Here is a 19,938-nt window from a genome sequence, read left to right as displayed (position 1 = left end):
ACATTACAAAAGAGAAAAGATCAGAGGAATATCACTAGAAAAAGAAGGGTTATGATCAGGCAAGAGCTTTAGGACCCACATTAATATTAGAAAAGTTTCTGCTCAATATGTGAGTAACATTGGTGCTATGTTTCACAGAACCAAGATATGCTGTTGTTGTGATGTTAGCTGTAGTAACAGGACAGTTTTGAGTGTCATTTTTCGTCTGGAGCTGCAAACAACTAACAACCAACTCTTGCTTGTATATACTCTTGTGTACTGGATGCTCATTTTTTGTTCTTCCTTGTCGTTCGTTCGTTAGTTACCTTCGCTTTATTTTGCTTCGCTTCAGCAAAGATAAAGAGACATCCACTCTTGCATTGCGTGTTTGTGCATTTTGGGGGCGGAGCAATGAAGCGAGGAGTGTGTTTGTTTGGGTTGATTTCAAATATCAACAGTGTTTCTCCGAAATCGTTTACTGCACCTTTAACTGGTCCCAAAGTCAATTAAAAAGCTTGGTGGAAACATCAGCTTCTAAAACACAACATAACCCTATGTAACCCTGACCAGAGAATCTACTTATTCTCAATATCAGGGAGTCTTACAGACTGTGTCAGCTGAAGATATTATCTTAAAGACTGTACCATCTGCTAGAATGCTCTGAAGGCTCCTAAATGCTTTAAAAATGTCCTGAATGCTGCTCAAAAAGGGGGATAAACTGTTCCAGAATGAAGCAGATGGTGTTGGGCTTATCACAGCTGGTGAATGTGGCAGCTCACCTCACACATCTGACCACCGAACATGCTGGTAGTTCGACAAAAACACAAGGTCACCATCAGATGCAGGCGCTTGGACATTTCAATGCTCCAAAGAGTTCTGAAAGGGACAGAACAGAATTGATAGCATAGGAGACTGCAAGAGAGACGAAAAAACTAGGAGAAACCGGCTGACGTCAATGTTCATTTCTTCTCATTAGGAATACTGATGCATTGTTAAGAGATAGAAAAATGAAAAGAGCCCCCGCTCCACGCGTAAGAGAATACGTCAGAGAAATGAGTCAGAGAAAGGTGAAGGAGTGTGGAGGGTGGGGAGAGAGAGAGAGACTGAATGAATGAATGGAGAGATGGCTAATAAGTCTAAAGATGAGTTAGAGCAAAATAAACAAGAAAACATCAATGAAAGATGGTTTTGGATCTTCCCGCTTATGTATATTAAAAAATGGGTTTCAGGTCCGTTTTTAGTGGGTCAGGAGGACTCGTGAGTAGCAGGACAAAAACAGTAAATAATAAAATAAAAATGATAAAGATTTTTTTTTTAATTAAATAATAATATAACAATTATTGATTATGTTTTCATAATTTTGTATAAATGCAAACAATAGTTATAAATAAAATAATCCATGAAAACTATTTTGTATAAGTGCAAATAATACCATTATAATTATATATTAATGGTTTTTATTTTTTAGTTCAATTAAATTATTAAACAAATTATTATAAAATAATATTATTTATAATTATAGTATATAATAATATAATAAATATAATACAGAATAATAAAAGTAAAAAATAATACAATTTATTAAAAATAAGTACAGATAATACAATTGTAAATAAAAGAGACAATAATTATAATTTTTTTAACTTTATGAATAACTAACATTGTTATGGCGCCTTCATGGAAATGGTGAGACAAAAACATAATATAACAAAATATCTTATTTTATGATCAACAATTAACTTTTGGTAAACTAGTAGCAATTAAAGCATAGCACTAACAGCGCCAATGTGATGGGTTCGATCTCTCCCGCCCTCTCCTGTTCTCCTCAGGAGCTTGTTTTTTGTTAAAAAAAAAATAACCCTTTTTGTTTTAGCGCACAAAATAAGGCGAGCGAGATAGAACAAGAGACAGATAGAAAGGAAGAGAAACAAATGACAGATAAACAGTAGTTTACCCATCCTTATTACATCCCGCCTACCACACACACTCAACACTTACAGAACAAGTGAACAAGAGAGATGAGTGAAAGACGTAAAGCAGAAGATCACCATGGAGACAAGGAGTCAAGCAAGATGGAAAAAAGAGGGAGGAGGAGAGAGATTAAAGGGCAGAACTGGCCTTTGGACAACCATAGAGACATTATAGTGTCTCCTAAAGGCAAATCACGAATGAGATCTCCTTAAAGTCAACATGAAAACCACGGACACTATTTACTTTTTAAAAGCCTATATGCTCAAGGTCTTTGTTCCGGCTGAAGTCACCAATATCCCTTATATTACTTAGCAATATAAAACGGCGATTCTGCTGGAAAGTGTGGGTACACTAATGCATAAAAACAAACATTTATGATCTATGAGTCATTCCCACACACTTTAGTACCTGTTACGTTCACTCCATGACACACAGTGACTGCTGGGTATCGAGGGCCACTGAAGTGCCTGTTGGTTTCTGTTGACTCTGGAATTACAAGCCTTGATTGAGATTCCAGGAACCACACAACGCCGCTGTCAATCTCCCCGGCAACCAGAGATAAGGAGAGGTGGGGGGTGGGAGACAGAGGAAAAATTGAAAGAGAGCAAGGAGCAGCATAGGGGACACAGAAAGTAAAAGAATTAATTGACTGATCGATTTCATTGCTTGTATTTATGAGAATGACAGCAGTGAGCCAATGCAGCCCACCCTTTCTATTCTCATTGACATTCATCCTCTTCTCCCTCCCTCCGCCGTGCTGTCAGCCCATCCCAGCATACTGAACACAGCTCTGGATAACTGATGCTTTCATTGAGCCGAATCAAATCAACAGAACAGGCCAAGCATATAATCTCAACTCAAACTGTCAGTTTACAGCAACAGAAAAAAAAGCTGCTGTATTCTCAAAGCTCTGCTGCTTCAGTGCAGCTACATTAATAGAATTACTCGGGGAAAAAAATGCTGGGCTGTTTTAACCCAATTTTGGGTCAAATATGGATGGACAAACCCAAACGTGTGTAAAAATGTCATTTAAAATTTTAACCCAGCGGCTGGGTTTGTCCATATCTGACCCAAATTTGGGTTGAAACAACCCAGCATTTTTTAGAGGGTGATTGTAGTATAGATTAAAGATAGCACTGATTTTAACAAATGGCAAGAAACAAATAACCTGCATTGTTTGTGCTACAATTATGATCATGAGTGAACTCAAATCATGAGACACGTTGAAGAGAGATGCGATATTAATTCTGTAAGTGAACGAAATCATGCTTGGAATGATAGAATAGGCCCAAAATTATGACTTCTTGACTTTGGGTGCAAACAGCTCCCTAGCTTCCTAGGTTGTGAATCCGTACATCGTGTACATGACGATGCAGGACCCTGGCTCACTACAAGTCTAAGTTTCATTCTGATGCCTTTGAAATGCATGTTGTTTAACAGATCTTATTTTAGCCACTCAGCTGGTAACAGGTAAAGAACTAGACTAAAATCTGAAAACATACAAGCATTCATTCATGCGTCTCTCATTAGAAGTGATTAATGTGCAGAACCCTGCTTATACCCAGAGAATCCCTCGTCAACTCGCCTACACGTCTTTCAGCCTATCAGATCATCCGTCACAGTCCACGCACACATGACTGTAACCTCCTGCTCACACCTCCACAACGCCTATTTATAGACAACTCCAGCAAGACGTGTTTCAGAGTCATCTCTTCAGCGTGATTTTCCCCATTCACGCTCTCTAGGTTCTGTAAGAAATGATCATCACATCAACAGAAGAAAGCACTGATATCATTAAGGGGACAAAATGGAGAAATTCAATGAGTTATGGATTGATTTCCTTGTAATCTTATTTAGAAAGCAGGGAGGAGTTTTTAGACAGCTCTTCGGGAGAACAGCTCTGCTGAAACCCAGCACTCCTCCTAATTGCTAATGGAAGTCAGTAGATATGTATTTTTTATGAATCAACAAGCAGAAATAGAACGGATTGTTTGGTTTTACGACCATGGAAACATCCCCAAATGCACACACACACACACACACACACACAGGCTTATGACTCATCTGATCATGTGACTGCTCCACTAACGTCAGGAGGGCCGGTCTCATCACCCCTCTTTCCCCAGAGAGCAGTCAGCTGACTGTGGGTTACCAGTCCAGAATCAGTATGTGCTAAAAACAAACTGTGGGGTGCTTTTAATGGAGAAATATATGCACCGTTCTGATTCTGTGCTGTCAGTCCTAATAGGACTTTTTGCTGTATATGGTTCTCTGGAGATTAATAAAGATCTTGATGTTAAATTACAGGTTCTTCGGGTCACCACACTCTTAATGCCATTGAAGACCCATTGAAGAAATAATGCAATCCCTGCTTAAAAAAACCCCCAGCTAAAACCAGCTGGTTGGCTGATTTTACCTGGTCTCCCAGTCTGGTTTTGGCCACTTTTTTAGCAGGCCAGGCTGGTCTTAGCTGGTCAAGCTGGGAGACAAGCTAAAAGACCAGTTAACCAGCCAAAACATCCTTTTCAGCAGAGATGTGTTGCTACAACTGTTGTTAAAAAATGTATATATATATATATGAGATCATTATATTATTCACATTTTACCACAATCAAGCTCAAATGGAGTTAGGAGGTTTTTGACCAGCGAAAGCTGACCAGTGTTTTGTCCATCATTAGAACGGGCAGTAAGTGCATCGCATTCCGTTTTCATCAGCCTAACAAGTTATTAAGTTTATTGTAGCTATGTGTGGACGCTCAGTGTTTTCTGTCATTTGGCCAAAATCTCATATTAAGATGAAGTGCTTCACACAGGCTGTTTAAGACAGTATGACTCGACGAAATGATAGACTTAAGCCTGAAATTGGTCCTCGTCGGCTTTGTTTCGGCCGATTCGACATGTTGAATCGGCGTCGGGCCGTCGGTGAAAGAGGGAACTCTGATTGGCTGTTCAGCTTAGTGAAAGAGTCATGCACGAGAATAATAGCAAAACAGCGAGCAAAGAAGTCAAAACTCTACAGATAGAAGGCTGTTCTTATGTTACGTCATCTTACCTGGGTGTTCCTTGGCGAATATTTCAATATTAACACGAGCGGAGTGGAATAAAGAAAGTGTTTAGCAGGATTGATATTTAAAACGGTAAGCACGCACTGCTTTGTTTATGGTTTGTGTATCTGCAGCCGACAGCGTCGGTTTCCCCTTTTTGAATGACGAATATAGAGAATATATCTGCAGAAATAGACAGTTGTCTCATTTACACGCAGGCGCAGAACGCGCATTCTAGCTGACAGTCGGCTGTAGTTTTCTCGGTGTGTTCAAGGGCAGTTTTTACCCCGACGAGAGGCAACGAGAGGCGACAACACAGTCGGCTTTCATCGGCGCTAGTTCGTCGGCGTCGGCTTGGTGTGTTCCAGGCTTAAGACACTCTTCTCCGCTCCACAAATATATAAAACATTAGCCTTTATATAGGCCTATATAGTGTTTTGAGTAAAAAAAAACGCTGTACTTATTCAAACAACAGTTATTTATTTACCTTTTGCATTGCAAACAGGCAGAGACGGTCCAAACTGCGCGTGGCCCTTCGTTCACGATACAGGCGGGGCGGAGTTGTGAGGTTTGATTGACAGTTTGTGGAACCAATTGAATTAAGGTGTATAGACACGAGCTCTTTTTTTTATTGGTTACATATTTGCAAAACCCACAGACAGACCTAAAGGGTGACCAAAAGTAATAATTCATGATAAAAAAAAAGACTAAAAAAATTATGGAGATAAGAGGCCAGATAGGAAAAATAAATACATTTTATTCATTTATAAGGCAATTGTCTACGAGTTTTGGCTTGGAGTGAAATCATAATTTAATATATATATATATATATATATATATTCTCCTGATTGTAATCGTGCCCTCTGGACGTGCGAGCACATAGGCACATGCCTAGAATGCTTATGCTTAAATCAGGTTCTTCAGATATTTTGGATATTGGTTTCTAGGTTATAAAGCACCATAGCATGGAAGGTTTTCAAAAAGAATAAAGTTCTAGTGAAATTCTTTAAACATTCTCATGCAGCGTTATTGGTTGCAAATAGGGTATTTATTTTTAAGATTACAGGACAATGCACGGCTGTCTGGGTAAGCATGCTAAAAATAACAAACTCTTTTCTTTACTTTGTGTACTTGGAAACTGCATCTAAAAATACTTCAAATAATGTGCTTGGGGGGGGGGGGGGGGGGGGGCGATCAAAATGACAAAGCTTTCTCCGCAGAGACTTTTGTGTTCCAGGAAAAGTGATCAAGTACAGATGAGTGTCACTATAGGGCACCTAATTCAACTGCTGACAGGCCCCACCGCAGGACCTAATGGATGCTCGGGACAGTAGGTGTCTTGGGACAGACAGAGATCCACAACCGACAGCTGTATATTTATCAGAGGCCTTCCTCTCCCCAATGAGTCCCACGGTGTGCGTATGCGTGTGTGTGACTCATCGCCTGACGATTTAACTCCGTGACGCCTGTGTGTACAGAAAGACAACGAAGAAACCATGTTTTTTTTTTTTTTTACATTGCACGCCTATGCCTATTCTCATTCCTACTCAATTCAACTAATAAGATGAAAATAAAAAGTCACTGATGTATATCTAGAACAGAAATGTTTCATTTAGCAATTTCATTTGCCATAGTTTCAGTGTTTAACCATTGTATAAAATAATAAAATAATAATATGCCTTAAAACTGTTAATGAGGCTTCGGATTTTTTTCTGCAGTTTTGTGTGAATGCAGAGGATGCATGTACAGCCTCAGTATTGCGTGAGCATCGGTGACGCATTGATCAGGTGACGTCTCATATAGCGCGAGGAGCTGTCCGGTGCTGAAACACAACCGAAGCGCATTGAGAACACGGAGGACATGCTGTTCACGCTCATTCACATTCTCTGAGCTCTACACAAAAGGTACGATGGCTCATTTTAATTTTTGCAATCACGAAATGATGCTGTGTGAAATTAGTTAACGTGTGATTTAGTCTGCTTTGAGAGGGTTAATAAGTAGTATTGCCTTTTTTCTTTTCTTTTCTTTATGGCTTTGCCTGATTAGATGCTATTACTCATCATCAGCATCTCTCATCTCGAGCTTATCGGCTCGATTTTGTCGCGCAAAGATCAGTGAAATGTATTCCATCTCTTATTTTTAAATCGAGATTTGCTCTTAGAATTGGTTCTTGAAAAATATCAATAGATCTGTTCGTATAGCCACAAGTGAAAGGTTACCTTGACAACAGGCGGTGACTCATCCAGTGCTGTTGTCTTTTAAAAACATGTTGTGTTCTGACTGAGCTCATTGCTGCTCTGGCGCTCGGAGCGTCTCTTCTGCTCGGTCTTGGAAACAATTTTGGGTCGTAAAAAAACTCGGAAGTAGTTTCTACGCATAGGTGGTTAAACTTAAACAGAATTTCAAGATTTTACTTACATTGCATGCATTGTTTTTAAACCAAGATTGCAACATGAATACAAATATTGCATGGGTTAACTAGTTTTATGCTTTTATCTCTAGGTGGTATGATGATGTCACTACCGAAACTGTCCGTCAGAGGGGTGGCGGTCCTGCTCGCTACCCTCCTCCAAACGCTAACCGTGCAGGGCGCCTCAGTGCGCCACCATCGCCTGCGAGGCGGAGACCAGGGAGGCTTCCTCGCGCCCAGCGCTGATATGATCAAAGCCCTGGAGTACATTGAAAGCTTGAAGCAGAGAGCCGATGGACCAGAGAGCCCTACCGGGGACTATGACGAGGTGGACAAATTCCGATTTCTAGTGCAGCTCGCCTCCCTGCAGGACGAGAACGCGCCCACGCGTGAGGATGCCACCCATTGGCCTGAAAACAAGGTGCCACAGTGGGTTCGATCTTTGCTGCGGATGCTGGAACAGACTGGAGAGAGCCCGGAGAGCCAGCCAGCGCCTGGAAGTGAGCGCCGGCTTCACAAGAGTAGGCGCCCATTGGCAGACACAGAGAGCCCTGTTGGAGACTACGCAGGCTTTGTGAAGCCGCACAAGAAGTACCCGTTGATGTTTGAGGATGAGGAGAACCACAGGGATAACAAGCGGGCTACTGAGGATTTGGATGAGCAGTACACTCCTCAGAGCCTCGCCAACATGCGCTCTATATTCGAAGAGCTTGGTAAACTGACCGCCGCGCAGAACCAGAAGCGTGAGAACCAGGATGACGAAGACGGTGAAGACGACGATGACCTCTACAGGGTTAGGAGCCTGGCGTACGAGGACGTGACTGGAGGGGAGGAATGGGTGCCATTAGAGGAGCAGCTCGAGACGGAGGAAGTAGTAAAAGGCAGCCATGAAGAATATGAACGAGGGCTAGGAGATAACGGCGAGCAGGGCGAGGTCACTGAAAGACGAGCTAGTCCCACAGAAGAGGACGATGAGAACCCAGAAGACGACACAAAACTCGTGGATTACTACCTGTTGAAGGTCTTGGAGATGACTGACCAAGCACAAAAACGGGACCTGATGGAAGGAAGGAGGCGGCTACAATCACGGCCCTCTCTAATGGACCCTAGGGCAATTAAACAACTTCTGTCTGCCATTTCAATGAAGCTCCAGGTGCCTCCAGAGGACCTGGTTGGAATGCTCTTCATGGAGGAAACCAGAAAACAACAACAACAACGCCTTCCTGAGAACCAGCTGGCTAGGAAGCCCAGCCAACCTCGGTACAAGAGCCGGGTCATCAAGTATTACAACGGTCGACAGCCTGAAGTCACAGTGAGCGATATCCCTCATGATGTCAAAACTGAGGATATCCTGAAAGTGCTTGGGTTAGGGAATCTGGCCAACAAGAATGCTAAATTTTCTTTGCTGAAGCAAAGGCCCTACAAAACAGCCATGGCAAAGTACTTCAACCCAAGCGGAAGACGGGGAGGCTTGTTCCTGTCCGAGTTAAACAAGGCTCCAAGCAAAAGAAAAGATGATTACGATGATGATGCAGTGGATGAGGACGAAGAGTCAACCTTCCTCGCAGCCAAACTCTTGACTGAGTACCCCGATACCAGCTCGAGTGATCGCAAGAGAGCCATTGATTCCACCGCGAATGGACAGTTGCCTTATGACATGTATGAGGAGGCCATGAAAGATTTCTTTGATCAGGTCGATAATGGGAAAAGCACGCTCACCAAAAGAGACACCCAAGGGAAAGAGGAGGCAGAGGTGCCCCAAAAGCCACCCACTCAAGATTCAGTACAGGAGACCGTAGACCAAACCCCACCAGTGTCTGGAACAGAAGAGGGTAAAGAGTATCATGGGAAAATGGTTGCAGGAATGTGAAGACCCTGAGCGTGCATTATTCCCCCCCCCCTGCTCATATTCTGACAAGTCCCGCCCCTTGACCTTTTAACTCTTTGATATGGTTGCTATGGCTACCTGAACGACTTCTGAACTGTCCAAATTGCAAACTGCTTGTAAGAAGCTCCTACTAGCCAATCCTGCCACAGAAGAGACTTGTACGAGTATGAACAGGGGGGGGAACCTGTGGGACGACATGCCTATTTCTCCTCAAAAGATATTTAAAAGAAAAAAAAAAGGTAAACAGTTTAAAGTGCTTTAGTTTTCATGGAATTCTATATGATGTAAATATATATATGGTATATCAATATGCGGGAGTTCAAGTGTATTTTATCTGTCGTTTATGAATTGGTGGTCCTCGAAATGTTTTCTTGTTCCTTTGTTGGTATCAAGAGAATGTTCCTGTAGTCGTAGGACTCCGCTTGCTGCAATCTTTACATGCCATTTCATTATCAAACCAATAAAGATGGATGTGATTCCCATTTATAAATCATTTTGTACGTGTTCCAAAGTGTGAGAAGAGAAACATGAATAAAGCATTACCGTATTATTTTTTCCTCTCGCTGTATTGTGCTGCCTTATTACTGTTATGCATGATTCAACACAAAAACACTTCAAACTTGAGAAACATGATGCCTGTCTGTGCCGAGCTGGATTATGAAAAAGAAATATGAATCGCATATGAATATTCACATTTGATATCCTGAAAAAGCCAAGGGTGTTCACTTGAAGATACAGGACCTAAAAAAGTGGCAAGTTTAGTCTCATAATAAGAGACATTAATAGAAAAACAAATCCACTGCAGTGCACAAAAATAGCTGGAAGGATTTTAGAATTTTCATTAAAGAAAATTGAGGCAAATACTTGACTGAGACTGAATCATATCACAAAGACAATTTTAATAAGACAATATCAACAAAGTGTGCTCACAAAGCAGCGTTAATATTCCATCAAAAGTTTTTTTTTTTTTTGAGCTAAATGTCTCCTGAGACATGCAACATGTTCAATAACATGGAAAGGCACTTAACTAAGCTTTAAGGTTATTGCAAATATTTGATTATTATATATAAAATCATTTTGGTATAAAAGTTAAGTGCATCATCATTGAAATTTTGCATTACATTTATCTAGAAGTTGACAAAACATAATTCAATTCAAAAATACCACATGAACCCTGATTCAGTTATATTAAACTTGAGTGGAATAGATAAGGATGTTTATACCAGCACTGAAAAAAAAAAAAAAACAATAAATAAAAAACATTCTTATGCAGCCCTCATGAATAAAGTCTGTAACTAGCAATGAAAAATTGTGCCCTGATTGAAGGACACAACCTACACTGCGGAGGCATTTTTCTTTCCCTTTTGTCACCTCGCATCACGTCTGCTGCTGTCAGAAGGCTGGTTTGCTCATGTATTCTTCCATCGTCTGAAGAGAAGAAAACAGGCACATAACTGATTACCATAATGTGAAGTGACATTTTCAGCTTCCCTTGCTGAGGTTAACTCTCCTTCAGATATATGGACCCTGCTTATTAGAATGATATATGGACAACAAATGATTAGATGCGATATGGGTTTTAAAGGAACAGTTCACTCAAACATCTTCATTTATACCCTCTATGCCATATTCCTAAAAGAGTAAATAATGACATAATTTTCATTTTTGGGTGAACTATTCTTTTAATGTGGTCTGGTTTATTTGAGGCATGCTGGGAAAGCTTGAATTTAGTAGCGCTGAGAGCTGCTCTGTAAAACCTCACTCTCGCGCTGACCATCCCGTTTATTTCTCACTCTCTCTCTTATTGTCAAATCAATAATGTTTTATGAAGGTGATGGCTAAAGTAGAGCTCTATAAGTGGGCAGCACCTTTAAAACAGTTGTAGGTTCTCCAATCTGAAATGTTCGGCTCAGAAACAATGATTGAGATTGTATTGCCTTATGTCCTAACTAACATAAATTAATTCAGCTAATTTTTATAAGGAATTTTGCTACTTTTTATCCTTTTACAGTAACATTGAACAAATGCGTCTTCATTTTTAGCTTTATTTTTCAAATGAATGAAACTGAATGCAGATAAAATTTAGTGTCTCACCTCTTGCAGCATATCTGATGCCTCTACAGACCTCGCAATAGACTGTTTAGACGTCTCCTGGATCTCTCCGCCCATCAGAAACTCATCCAGGATGAAATAAGCCTTCTCAAAGTTAAAGATAATGTCCAGCTCACACACCTGCAAGATAATATTACACAGACAGAAATTGGTAAACCAAAAAATAAGAGAGTAAAGATTAAAATTCAGTTCAGTCGTCAGTGAGGTCTATGCAAAAATGAAGTCTCTTATGCTCACCAAGGATGCATTTATTTAATCAAAAATACAGTAAAAACAGTAATATTGTGAAATATTATTACAAATTAAAAAAAAAAATCCATTTGAAGATATTTTAAAAGTTTTTAGTGTCACATGATCCTTCAGAAATCATTCTAATATGCTAATTTGCTGCTTAGGTAACATTTCTTAGTATTATCAATGCTGAAAACAGTTGGAAATGGCGATGCTTTTTTCAGGATTGTTTGATGAATAGAAAGTTTAAGGAACAGCATTTATTCAATTTATTAAATCATGTATTAAATAGAAATCTTTTGTAACATTATAAATGTCTTCACTGTCACTTTTGATCACTGTAATGCATCCTTGATAAATAAAAGTATTAATTTCTCTCTCTTTTTTAAAAATATTACAAGAAATGTTTGAATGGTATCATTGTTTCCACAAAAATTGTAAGCAGCACAAACTCGCAATAGTAAGCAGCACAAACTAGCAATATAATTTACGACATTGATAATAATAATCAAAATTTCTACCCGAGCACCAAATCAGCATATTAGAATGATTTCTGAAGGATCATGTGGCACTAAACACAGTAATTATGCTGAAAGTTTAGCTTTGCCATCACAGGAATTTTTTAAATTAAAATAGAAAACAAGAATTTTAAATTGTAAAAATATTTCATAGTATTACTGAATTTTTAATCAAATAAATGCAGTCTTGGTGAGCATAAGAGGCTTCTTTCAAAAACATTTTTTTGTTAAAAATTTATGTTTCCAAACTTTTGACAGGTACTAGTACTATATACTGTACCGTGTCATTTATCAACTATATCAAATATTTGCTCTAGAGATGAGAAATAAAGACACTGGATATATTTACATTGCCAAAGTATTTGTCGAGTAGCTCCACATAACGGTGCAGGATCTCTAAAGCCAGAAGCTCATTATCCTGATTCTCCAAACCACAGCAGAAATACAGACTGGCATACCTAGAAACAAGTGGAAAAACACATATGGACAAACATTTATTTATATTTATACAAAGGGTACACCCAACCATGATCTGACATAACATGGACAGCAGCAGTTGCTTTAAGAGTTAATTTAGTGCACACTATCCTCACAATTGCCATCTACAGTCCCTGTAATACAAGTGCTGGCATAGCAAACCTCCATATTTATAAAGGTCAACCTGGGAAAACAACAGGAATGAACAGACAAACAGGTTAAAAAAGGTGTGAAATACAGATCTGTACCAGACGAGTGTGAGTAACAGGCTCGCAGGAACACGAGTGTGAAGACTCGCTCTCAGAAACACGACAGTTTCAGTGCCTGACAGAAGGATTTGATGCAGCATAAAAACCTGGGCTGTGACCAAGAATATAGCCAGGTACTGAAGCATTCAAGTCTAGAAGCAAACTCAAAAATACTTCTTCAATGTTTTTCTTCACATCTTATATTCAGCAAATACTGTTTTAAGACATTTTCTACTATATGGTTCTTTATAGGTTAAACATATTTTTACATTATAACTTCCATTCAGGAATGCAACACTCACTTTTTATGATCAAACCAATTCCCTGTCCTGTTTTACTTGGAATGTCACATTAGTGAATTGGATTGTAAATTACATTTTATGGTGACTACAATGTTTAGAGGTGGCATTAAAAATGTTCTTGTACAGCTTCTAAGTCAAGTTCCATTTAATTTGATAGCGAGTTATACAATACAGATTGTTTCAAAACATCTTTACAATGATAACAGGAAAATAAGTTCATTTTACAGCAGCTCTAAAAGGAAATATTTGTATTATAATATATAACTGAATTATTATAATAAATTAAAGCAAAACACTACCATTTCCATAGGTCCACTTTCAGACACTTCATTATGGACAGGGCTTGACATTAACGAGCTCGAACCTGCCAAATGCGGTTAGATTTCAGCAGTGACGTGTGATGAAGTTACTTACTCCTACTATCCACTTCGGCGAAATACATTTTATATATAATATATACAATTTTGAATTGCAGTCTTATAAAAAAGCCTCAGCAATATTAAACTAAGTGCAATGTAGAGTTGTTAAAAATATAGATTTTTCGAAACATGTCGATACTAAAATATCTGAAATATTTCCAATACTGATTTAAAAGTTCTTAGTGGCACATGATCCTTCAGAAATCATTCCAATAAGCTGATTTGCTGCTTATGTAACATTTCTTCTTATTATCAATGCTGAAATGCTCATTTTTTTCGCTGCTTATTGCGCTTAAACAGTCAAATACACACAAAATAATGTCAAAATACCGGTCTTGGCGAGTATTCATGTAAACACAGTCAGTTATCTTATAAGAGAGCGTAAACAGTTGAGAAAGAAAACACGTGTACAGAATAATGGATCCGTGTGTCAGGGTTTAAAGTGACAGCAGCCTAATATACCTGCTGCCAAATTATGAGATAATATTAAATATATATATATATATATAAGGCCGTTTTTTCCCCATGGTGTTGATGTCAAAATTGTGGCCAGTGAAAATGCTAAGTGGCTATTTACTTTGGAAAACCACCAGCCACAGTGAGCAAAACAGATAATGTCAAGCCCTGATTGTAGGGTAATAGGGGGCCATTGTGTAGGAAGCAGACACTAGTTTTCACTGGAAAACAAGGAGGACTTAGATAGTGGCATGTCATCAGTTAATGACATCAGTAATAGCAGGAGAACCGGACTGAACCGGTTTAAAAACTACAACACAGGATGGGGTAACACAAACCCTATTAGAAAATGTTGAAAGCGTAGAAACCGTTGCATGTGGTATAAGATCCTGACTGCTGACTAGTGTCTGCTTTGCAAGTATTTAGTTTTCAGCTCACACCTATTGATGACTAATGACCAAACATGAGAGCCTAGCAGCTGGGGGTTTAATTAATGCTGAATCTAAAGCCACCATCATTTTGTTTGAAGCCAGCATGTTCTTTTACAATACACATGCGAGGAACACGTGTTTGTTCCCGAAATGTATTCCAACGAGACATTAGCCTTTGGCCTGGGTTAAATGCTCACCTCTTATAGACAATCTTCAGGTCCTTCCAGTGCATGAAGTTGCATGTGCGTGGTTTCCGTGCCAGCACCATAGTGGTCATGTCCTTCACAATCTTCTTCCTCTCTCTCTCCGGCAGGGGCAGGAACCATTTCTGCAGACGTAACTTCCCCTGACGACTGAACAGCAACAGGAAATGCATCTGTTGGGAAACCATCCAATTAAAATGCATATTCTGCTTTCATTCTTACTTAATTTGGAAAGGGTTTGGCTCAGTGGTTAATGATCCAGGTTGGTTACACAAAGGTTGTAGGTTCAAACCCCAGAGGTTAATGAGTTACCAACACTGAGCCTTTGAGCACACCCATGAGAAATGTGTCTGCAGTAAAAATACAAAGTCACTCTGGATAAGTGCCATTGCTAAATTATGCATTAATAATACTTTACTTTTAATTTTAAATAGTGTTGCATTTTGTATTGGTCTGTATTAAATATACAATTAATACACCACAGACACCTACAACTGTCTTAATGCATTTAAAAATAATCTTTAAGCAGGGGTTTTCTGCAGATGCCGCTGGGAAGCAGATGGTAGAGAGAAATTCTGCAACACTGCAGGTGAACAAAGGGCTTTTACACCAAAGTCAACAATATTCAAGTGGGTGGACTTTATTCTGTGCCTACTCTGTAAAATCACAGTGAATATTATTAGAGTGTACCTTATTCCTTAGTCTTTACATGCCATCAGCCACTTTCTCACATGAACAACGTCATAAAATTATACAAGTTCAACTATTCACTTATGCACCAAAACTCTGCTGTGCTGGAAACCCGGCAGGACCAAAGAGCATATTGCAGGTAAAAAAAAAATCTAAATTGATATATAACCTTGTATGAAAATACCATATGAAAAGTTAATGCAGGATTTAAAATGTTTTAAAACGACATAAGGGCACTAATTTAGTAGATAAAGTGAGCGTTTCTTGGACTGCTCGTAAAAACGGCTTTTTTTTTTTTTTTTTTAAAGTAACACTATGTAGTTTTTCAACCTTCATAATATATTTCCAAGACCCTTGTGATGGTACATCGACTTAAAATAAGTTAAATGACACGTCTGCCATAGCCTGACGTGGTCTGTATCGCTTTTACTGGCACTATGTAACTTCGGGTTTCGGGTAGGAACCCGTGCACAAAAAGAACTACAAAATTCGACTGCTTTACGGCATACGTCACTTCCCCCACCACTTCCTCAAATTGTCTGTGGCCATTGCAGACATCCCAAGTCTCCCGGGAGTCTCCTGCGTCTCCCTGATGCCCGCAAATTAGTTCAGATCTGCCGGAATCTAGAGCGCGCATGGGAGACAGAACATACATATACATACATAACACCACTAACCACTCGGTGAGTTGTACAGTTTTGAAAACGAACGTTAAGGGTTGTTTTAAGGACATGTTTGAGCATGCCCATAGACATCCACTCTAAAGCGCTCAGAGGCGATTCTAAAATAGTCAAAAAGTCGAGACAGGACCCATCGTCAAAATTTCTAAGTCCACCATTCTAGTTTATCCAAAACAAACTACAAAATAGACTCAAAGTGTTAAATACCGGAATTATCCTTTAGGTTTTCTTGTCCTCAACTAGACTGAAAGTTGAATGAACAACTTAAATTGTTATTTTAACTTATAAATGTAAGTTGAAACAACTGCACTAAATTTTCTGCGGGTTTTACTTCAATTATACTATAATGCTTTAATAGCAGTACATTTACTTTGTAAACTAAACTTAGTAAACTAAACTTAATAACAAGAAAATTAACAAGAATTGAACATTAATTTGAACAAGAAAAAAACCTTGGGTGGGACTAGATATTGTCCATTGGGAATTGATCGGATCAATGTGGTTAGCTATTGCTGTGATGTCATGTGAGTGACAGGTTGTCCCTCCCTCATGCCAGTGAACACATCATCAGAGAAAAGAAGATTTGTCGCTACAAGAGGGAGGATAAGTTATTTTGATTAAAGATTATGAGGGCACACAAATTAAACAAATAATGATGTGCAAGGATAAATCATTTATTATACAGCAATATTCCATAAAAAAAATAGGAATTTTCCATTTTGATTTCATGGTTTCATGGCTTTAAATTGTTTTCATGACTCAATTAACTACACTGCCAAAAGTTACAAAATGTCAACTCAAAATTCCTAGATTAAAAGTGCAAATTATTGTTTTTATTTCCAAGATGTTGACTGGATGCCAATTGCTCAATTAAAAATAACATTATGAGGTCAATATGACAACAATATATAATGTTCTAAATATTTATTGATTGTTGCATTACATAACTGTTACAAAAGCAAAAGCAGCAACTGCACAGTATAACTATCCCATTACACTTGAATTACAGGTACAATTCGGTACCTGTAATTCAAGGAGCAAGCTGGGGTTATGCATATTAATATTATTGATCTGACTACATCTGAAACTATTGGATGAGAACAAAACTGTTACAGAATTGAATTAAATCAACGTTGAACTGACTCAAAGTGAATAACGGTCCTATTATTATCTTCTGAGAAGTTGCTTATAGCTCAATTTAACTCATTTCAAAATTGATGAAAACAGTTATTGATCTGAATTGAACCAACATTGAACTGACTTCAGCTGAATAATGGAACCGTCTTTTCTGGACCTGCTTTACAGCCGAACTGAATTATGTTTGCATCATTGAATTATTATTTTCCTGTTTATCCCTCTAAAGTTGCTTTGAAACAATCTGTATTGTACAAAGCGCTATATAAATAAAGGTGACATGACGCAAGTGTAAAAGCACAATGATGGTGACTTAACGCTCATGCCTCGTGGGGCTCGGACCATCAAGAAGCAACCAATTAATGAATCTGATGCTGCAAGCAACTCATTTTGCTCTCAAACACATGTATGCAAACAGATGCAGAAACACCAGGTGGTGAAACTGAACCATCAGCTGCTTCATTGTTACGACAGAAGCATGCTGGCAAAGAGTATATTTGCTTCCTAAGAAAATCCTGACGAGGGATGAAAGATGAAAACACAAGGAAAAAACAAGGAAACAGAAGTATGCACTGCGTCTGGTCTACTATTGTGCTCCAGAGGAAACCGATTCTCTGAAGCCTTTCTTTATCACGGCAGCGGCACACCCATCAAACGACAACAGGAAAAGGAATGAGATAGGAAATAGTGTGCTACAGCTATTGAGTTACACACATCTTTATTACTACATTCCTCACACACACTCGTCTCTCTCTCTCTCTCTCTCTCTCTCTCCCACACACAAAGTTTCGCTGGGGGAAGGTTTGAATGAAGCTCTGAGCTTCCCCTCGAGTTCCTGCTTTGATTTCAGTTCTCTGATGCTCTGATTTCATTTTCCTTCTATTGTTGGAGTCAACGCAGCTGCGAGCGGCTACAGCACACAGGAGAACGTGCTTACAAACACACTCGCAGGCTTGACTGCTGCGGTTTAAATGAGATTCTGCAGTGTGTTGTTATCTCTTTGAAATTAAAAGGGCCACTTCTGCATCACTTGTAATTACTCTGAAGCATACAGACAGTATAAGATGAGACATTGTCAGAGCTGTGCTGTAATAATCAGGAGAGCTATTGCAAACAAACACTAACTAGAATAAACAAAAATAAACTAAATGTTAAAAAAGGCGTTGGAACTTAAAAATAAATTATTAAAATATATAATTTATGTTGAACACTTTTTTGTTATAAATGTACAGGTGAAACTCGAAAAAATTGAATATCGTGCAAAAGTTCATGTATTTCAGTAATTCAAATTAAAAGGTGGAACTAAAATATTTAGTATATATAACTATATATGCATGATTATACTTTTCAGAGGGCCGACATTTCTGTTTTTAAAATCCTTTTTTTTATTGATTTCATGTAATCTAATTTTCGGACATTTTGAATTTGGGGTTTTCATAAGCTGTAAGACATTATCATCAAAATTATAACTTTTGCACGATATTCTAATTTTTCGAGTTTCACCTGTATATGTAAGAGAGAGAAAGAGAAAGCAAGGATACTTAAAAAAATTTATTGATATTAAAACAGCTAAATAATATTAATAAATAATGGCCTGTTTTCACAGACAGGGCTTTGACCAAGCCAGGATTAGGCCTTTGTTTAATTAGGACAATTAAGTCACTTCCGTGCCTTAGAAAAAAAAAAACATTACTGGTGTGCATCTTGAGAGAGAAAAATGGCACTGACATATTAAGATATAGTACAATTTGTTTTGAGTTAAAACAGCTCAAACATGCATTTAAGTTTGGGACTAGGCTTAAGCCTTGCCTGTGAAACTAGGGGTATATATATTTGTATTTTTATAATATTATTACTCAATATTAAAAACTTAAATGCTTTAATAAAAACAAATAATATTAAATTAGTAATATAATATTGTAATTGTTTTGTAAAGTACTCTACACTCATTCTTTTCGATTCTTGCAAACATTAACCAGAGAATTGACTTTACAGAGGAACAGACAGAAGTCAAACTCAGCAGAAGTCAAACACACAGTGGCCCTATTTGAACAACAGATAAAAGAGTTTACCTGCCAGCCAAATCAAGTCACTTAAACCAGGACTTTGCATACAAGTTGTCTAGATACAAAATGCTCCTAGTCTACGAGTGTCAGAATCAAGGGAAACAAACCAGCCAACCAACCGGTTTATCCAGACAGATGAGATGACACCAGAGAAACGACACTATTAAATACTTCAGCATTTAAATGACATCCGATTCATTTGTTTAGACTTTGAATAAAACAGCTTTAGTTGAATTACAGCAGCTCTAAATGACACTGTTGTATTTAGTCAGTAATGAAAACGCAGCATGAACGAAGGACGGAACGGAAGTATTAAAGTCCGCAGGTGCACTCGCGTATACGTCCGGACAGGTGCAGGAGCACAACCTGTGGAAGAAATGATCTGTCACCCAACATATGGGATCTAAAATTGAGCTTGTAGGCGAGTGAAAAAAGTACTGTCTAACTTACCATCTTGAAGTAAGAATTAAGGAAGGCGTGTCGAAATCCACTAAATTCCTACTCACTTCCCGGCTGGTCAGGGCCGGAATCATCTCTGCCCTTCCCAAACTGTGGGGAGAGTAAAGCTGCGCATGCGCAGATGCGTATCTGAGCTCACGGCTCCGTTTTCGCCTCCACTATTTGAGCTCTGATTGGTCAAAGCACTGCACCTGGCTTGAAAAGGGGCGGGGCAACACCC

General features: G+C 38.7%; 2 protein-coding genes across 2 annotated transcripts; one reads left to right on the top strand and one right to left on the bottom strand.

Annotated features, from left to right (window-relative positions):
* Positions 1-6,789: 6,789 nt before the first annotated feature.
* scg2b (secretogranin II b) lies at positions 6,790-9,854 on the top strand. The gene is made up of 2 exons (XM_056253516.1): positions 6,790-6,898; positions 7,497-9,854. Exon 2 carries the CDS (start codon positions 7,502-7,504, stop codon positions 9,272-9,274), a length of 1,773 nt encoding a protein of 590 aa, XP_056109491.1. The 5' UTR covers positions 6,790-6,898; positions 7,497-7,501; the 3' UTR covers positions 9,275-9,854.
* A 317-nt stretch (positions 9,855-10,171) lies between these two features.
* ap1s3b (adaptor related protein complex 1 subunit sigma 3b) lies at positions 10,172-19,833 on the bottom strand. Its single transcript, XM_056253519.1, has 5 exons — positions 19,710-19,833; positions 14,684-14,862; positions 12,503-12,611; positions 11,387-11,524; positions 10,172-10,720 (listed from the first exon to the last, which is right to left on the bottom strand). The coding sequence occupies exons 1-5, from the start codon at positions 19,710-19,712 to the stop codon at positions 10,685-10,687; spliced, it is 465 nt and encodes a 154-aa protein (XP_056109494.1). The 5' UTR covers positions 19,713-19,833; the 3' UTR covers positions 10,172-10,684.
* Between the last annotated feature and the right edge of the window lie 105 nt (positions 19,834-19,938).

This window comes from Rhinichthys klamathensis, unplaced genomic scaffold (genome assembly GCF_029890125.1).
Source record: "Rhinichthys klamathensis goyatoka isolate OS25496 unplaced genomic scaffold, OSU_Roscu_1.1 h1tg000105l_1, whole genome shotgun sequence".
In the NCBI taxonomy this organism is placed as follows: domain Eukaryota; kingdom Metazoa; phylum Chordata; class Actinopteri; order Cypriniformes; family Leuciscidae; genus Rhinichthys; species Rhinichthys klamathensis.
The sequence above is the reverse complement of the archived record's forward strand: the minus strand, read 5'-3'. Positions and strand labels throughout refer to the sequence as shown.

Bases quoted from the DNA above. Each gene is read 5' to 3' on its own strand.
- ap1s3b (XM_056253519.1), bottom strand. The intron at 12,612-14,683 runs GTGAGCATTTAA...ACTTGTTTCTAG, and splicing joins CTGAAGATTGTCTATAAGAG to GTATGCCAGTCTGTATTTCT. The intron at 11,525-12,502 runs GTAAATATATCC...ATTATCTTGCAG, and splicing joins TCGACAAATACTTTGGCAAT to GTGTGTGAGCTGGACATTAT.
- scg2b (XM_056253516.1), top strand. From the start codon at position 7,502: ATGATGATGTCACTACCGAAACTGTCCGTCAGAGGGGTGGCGGTCCTG.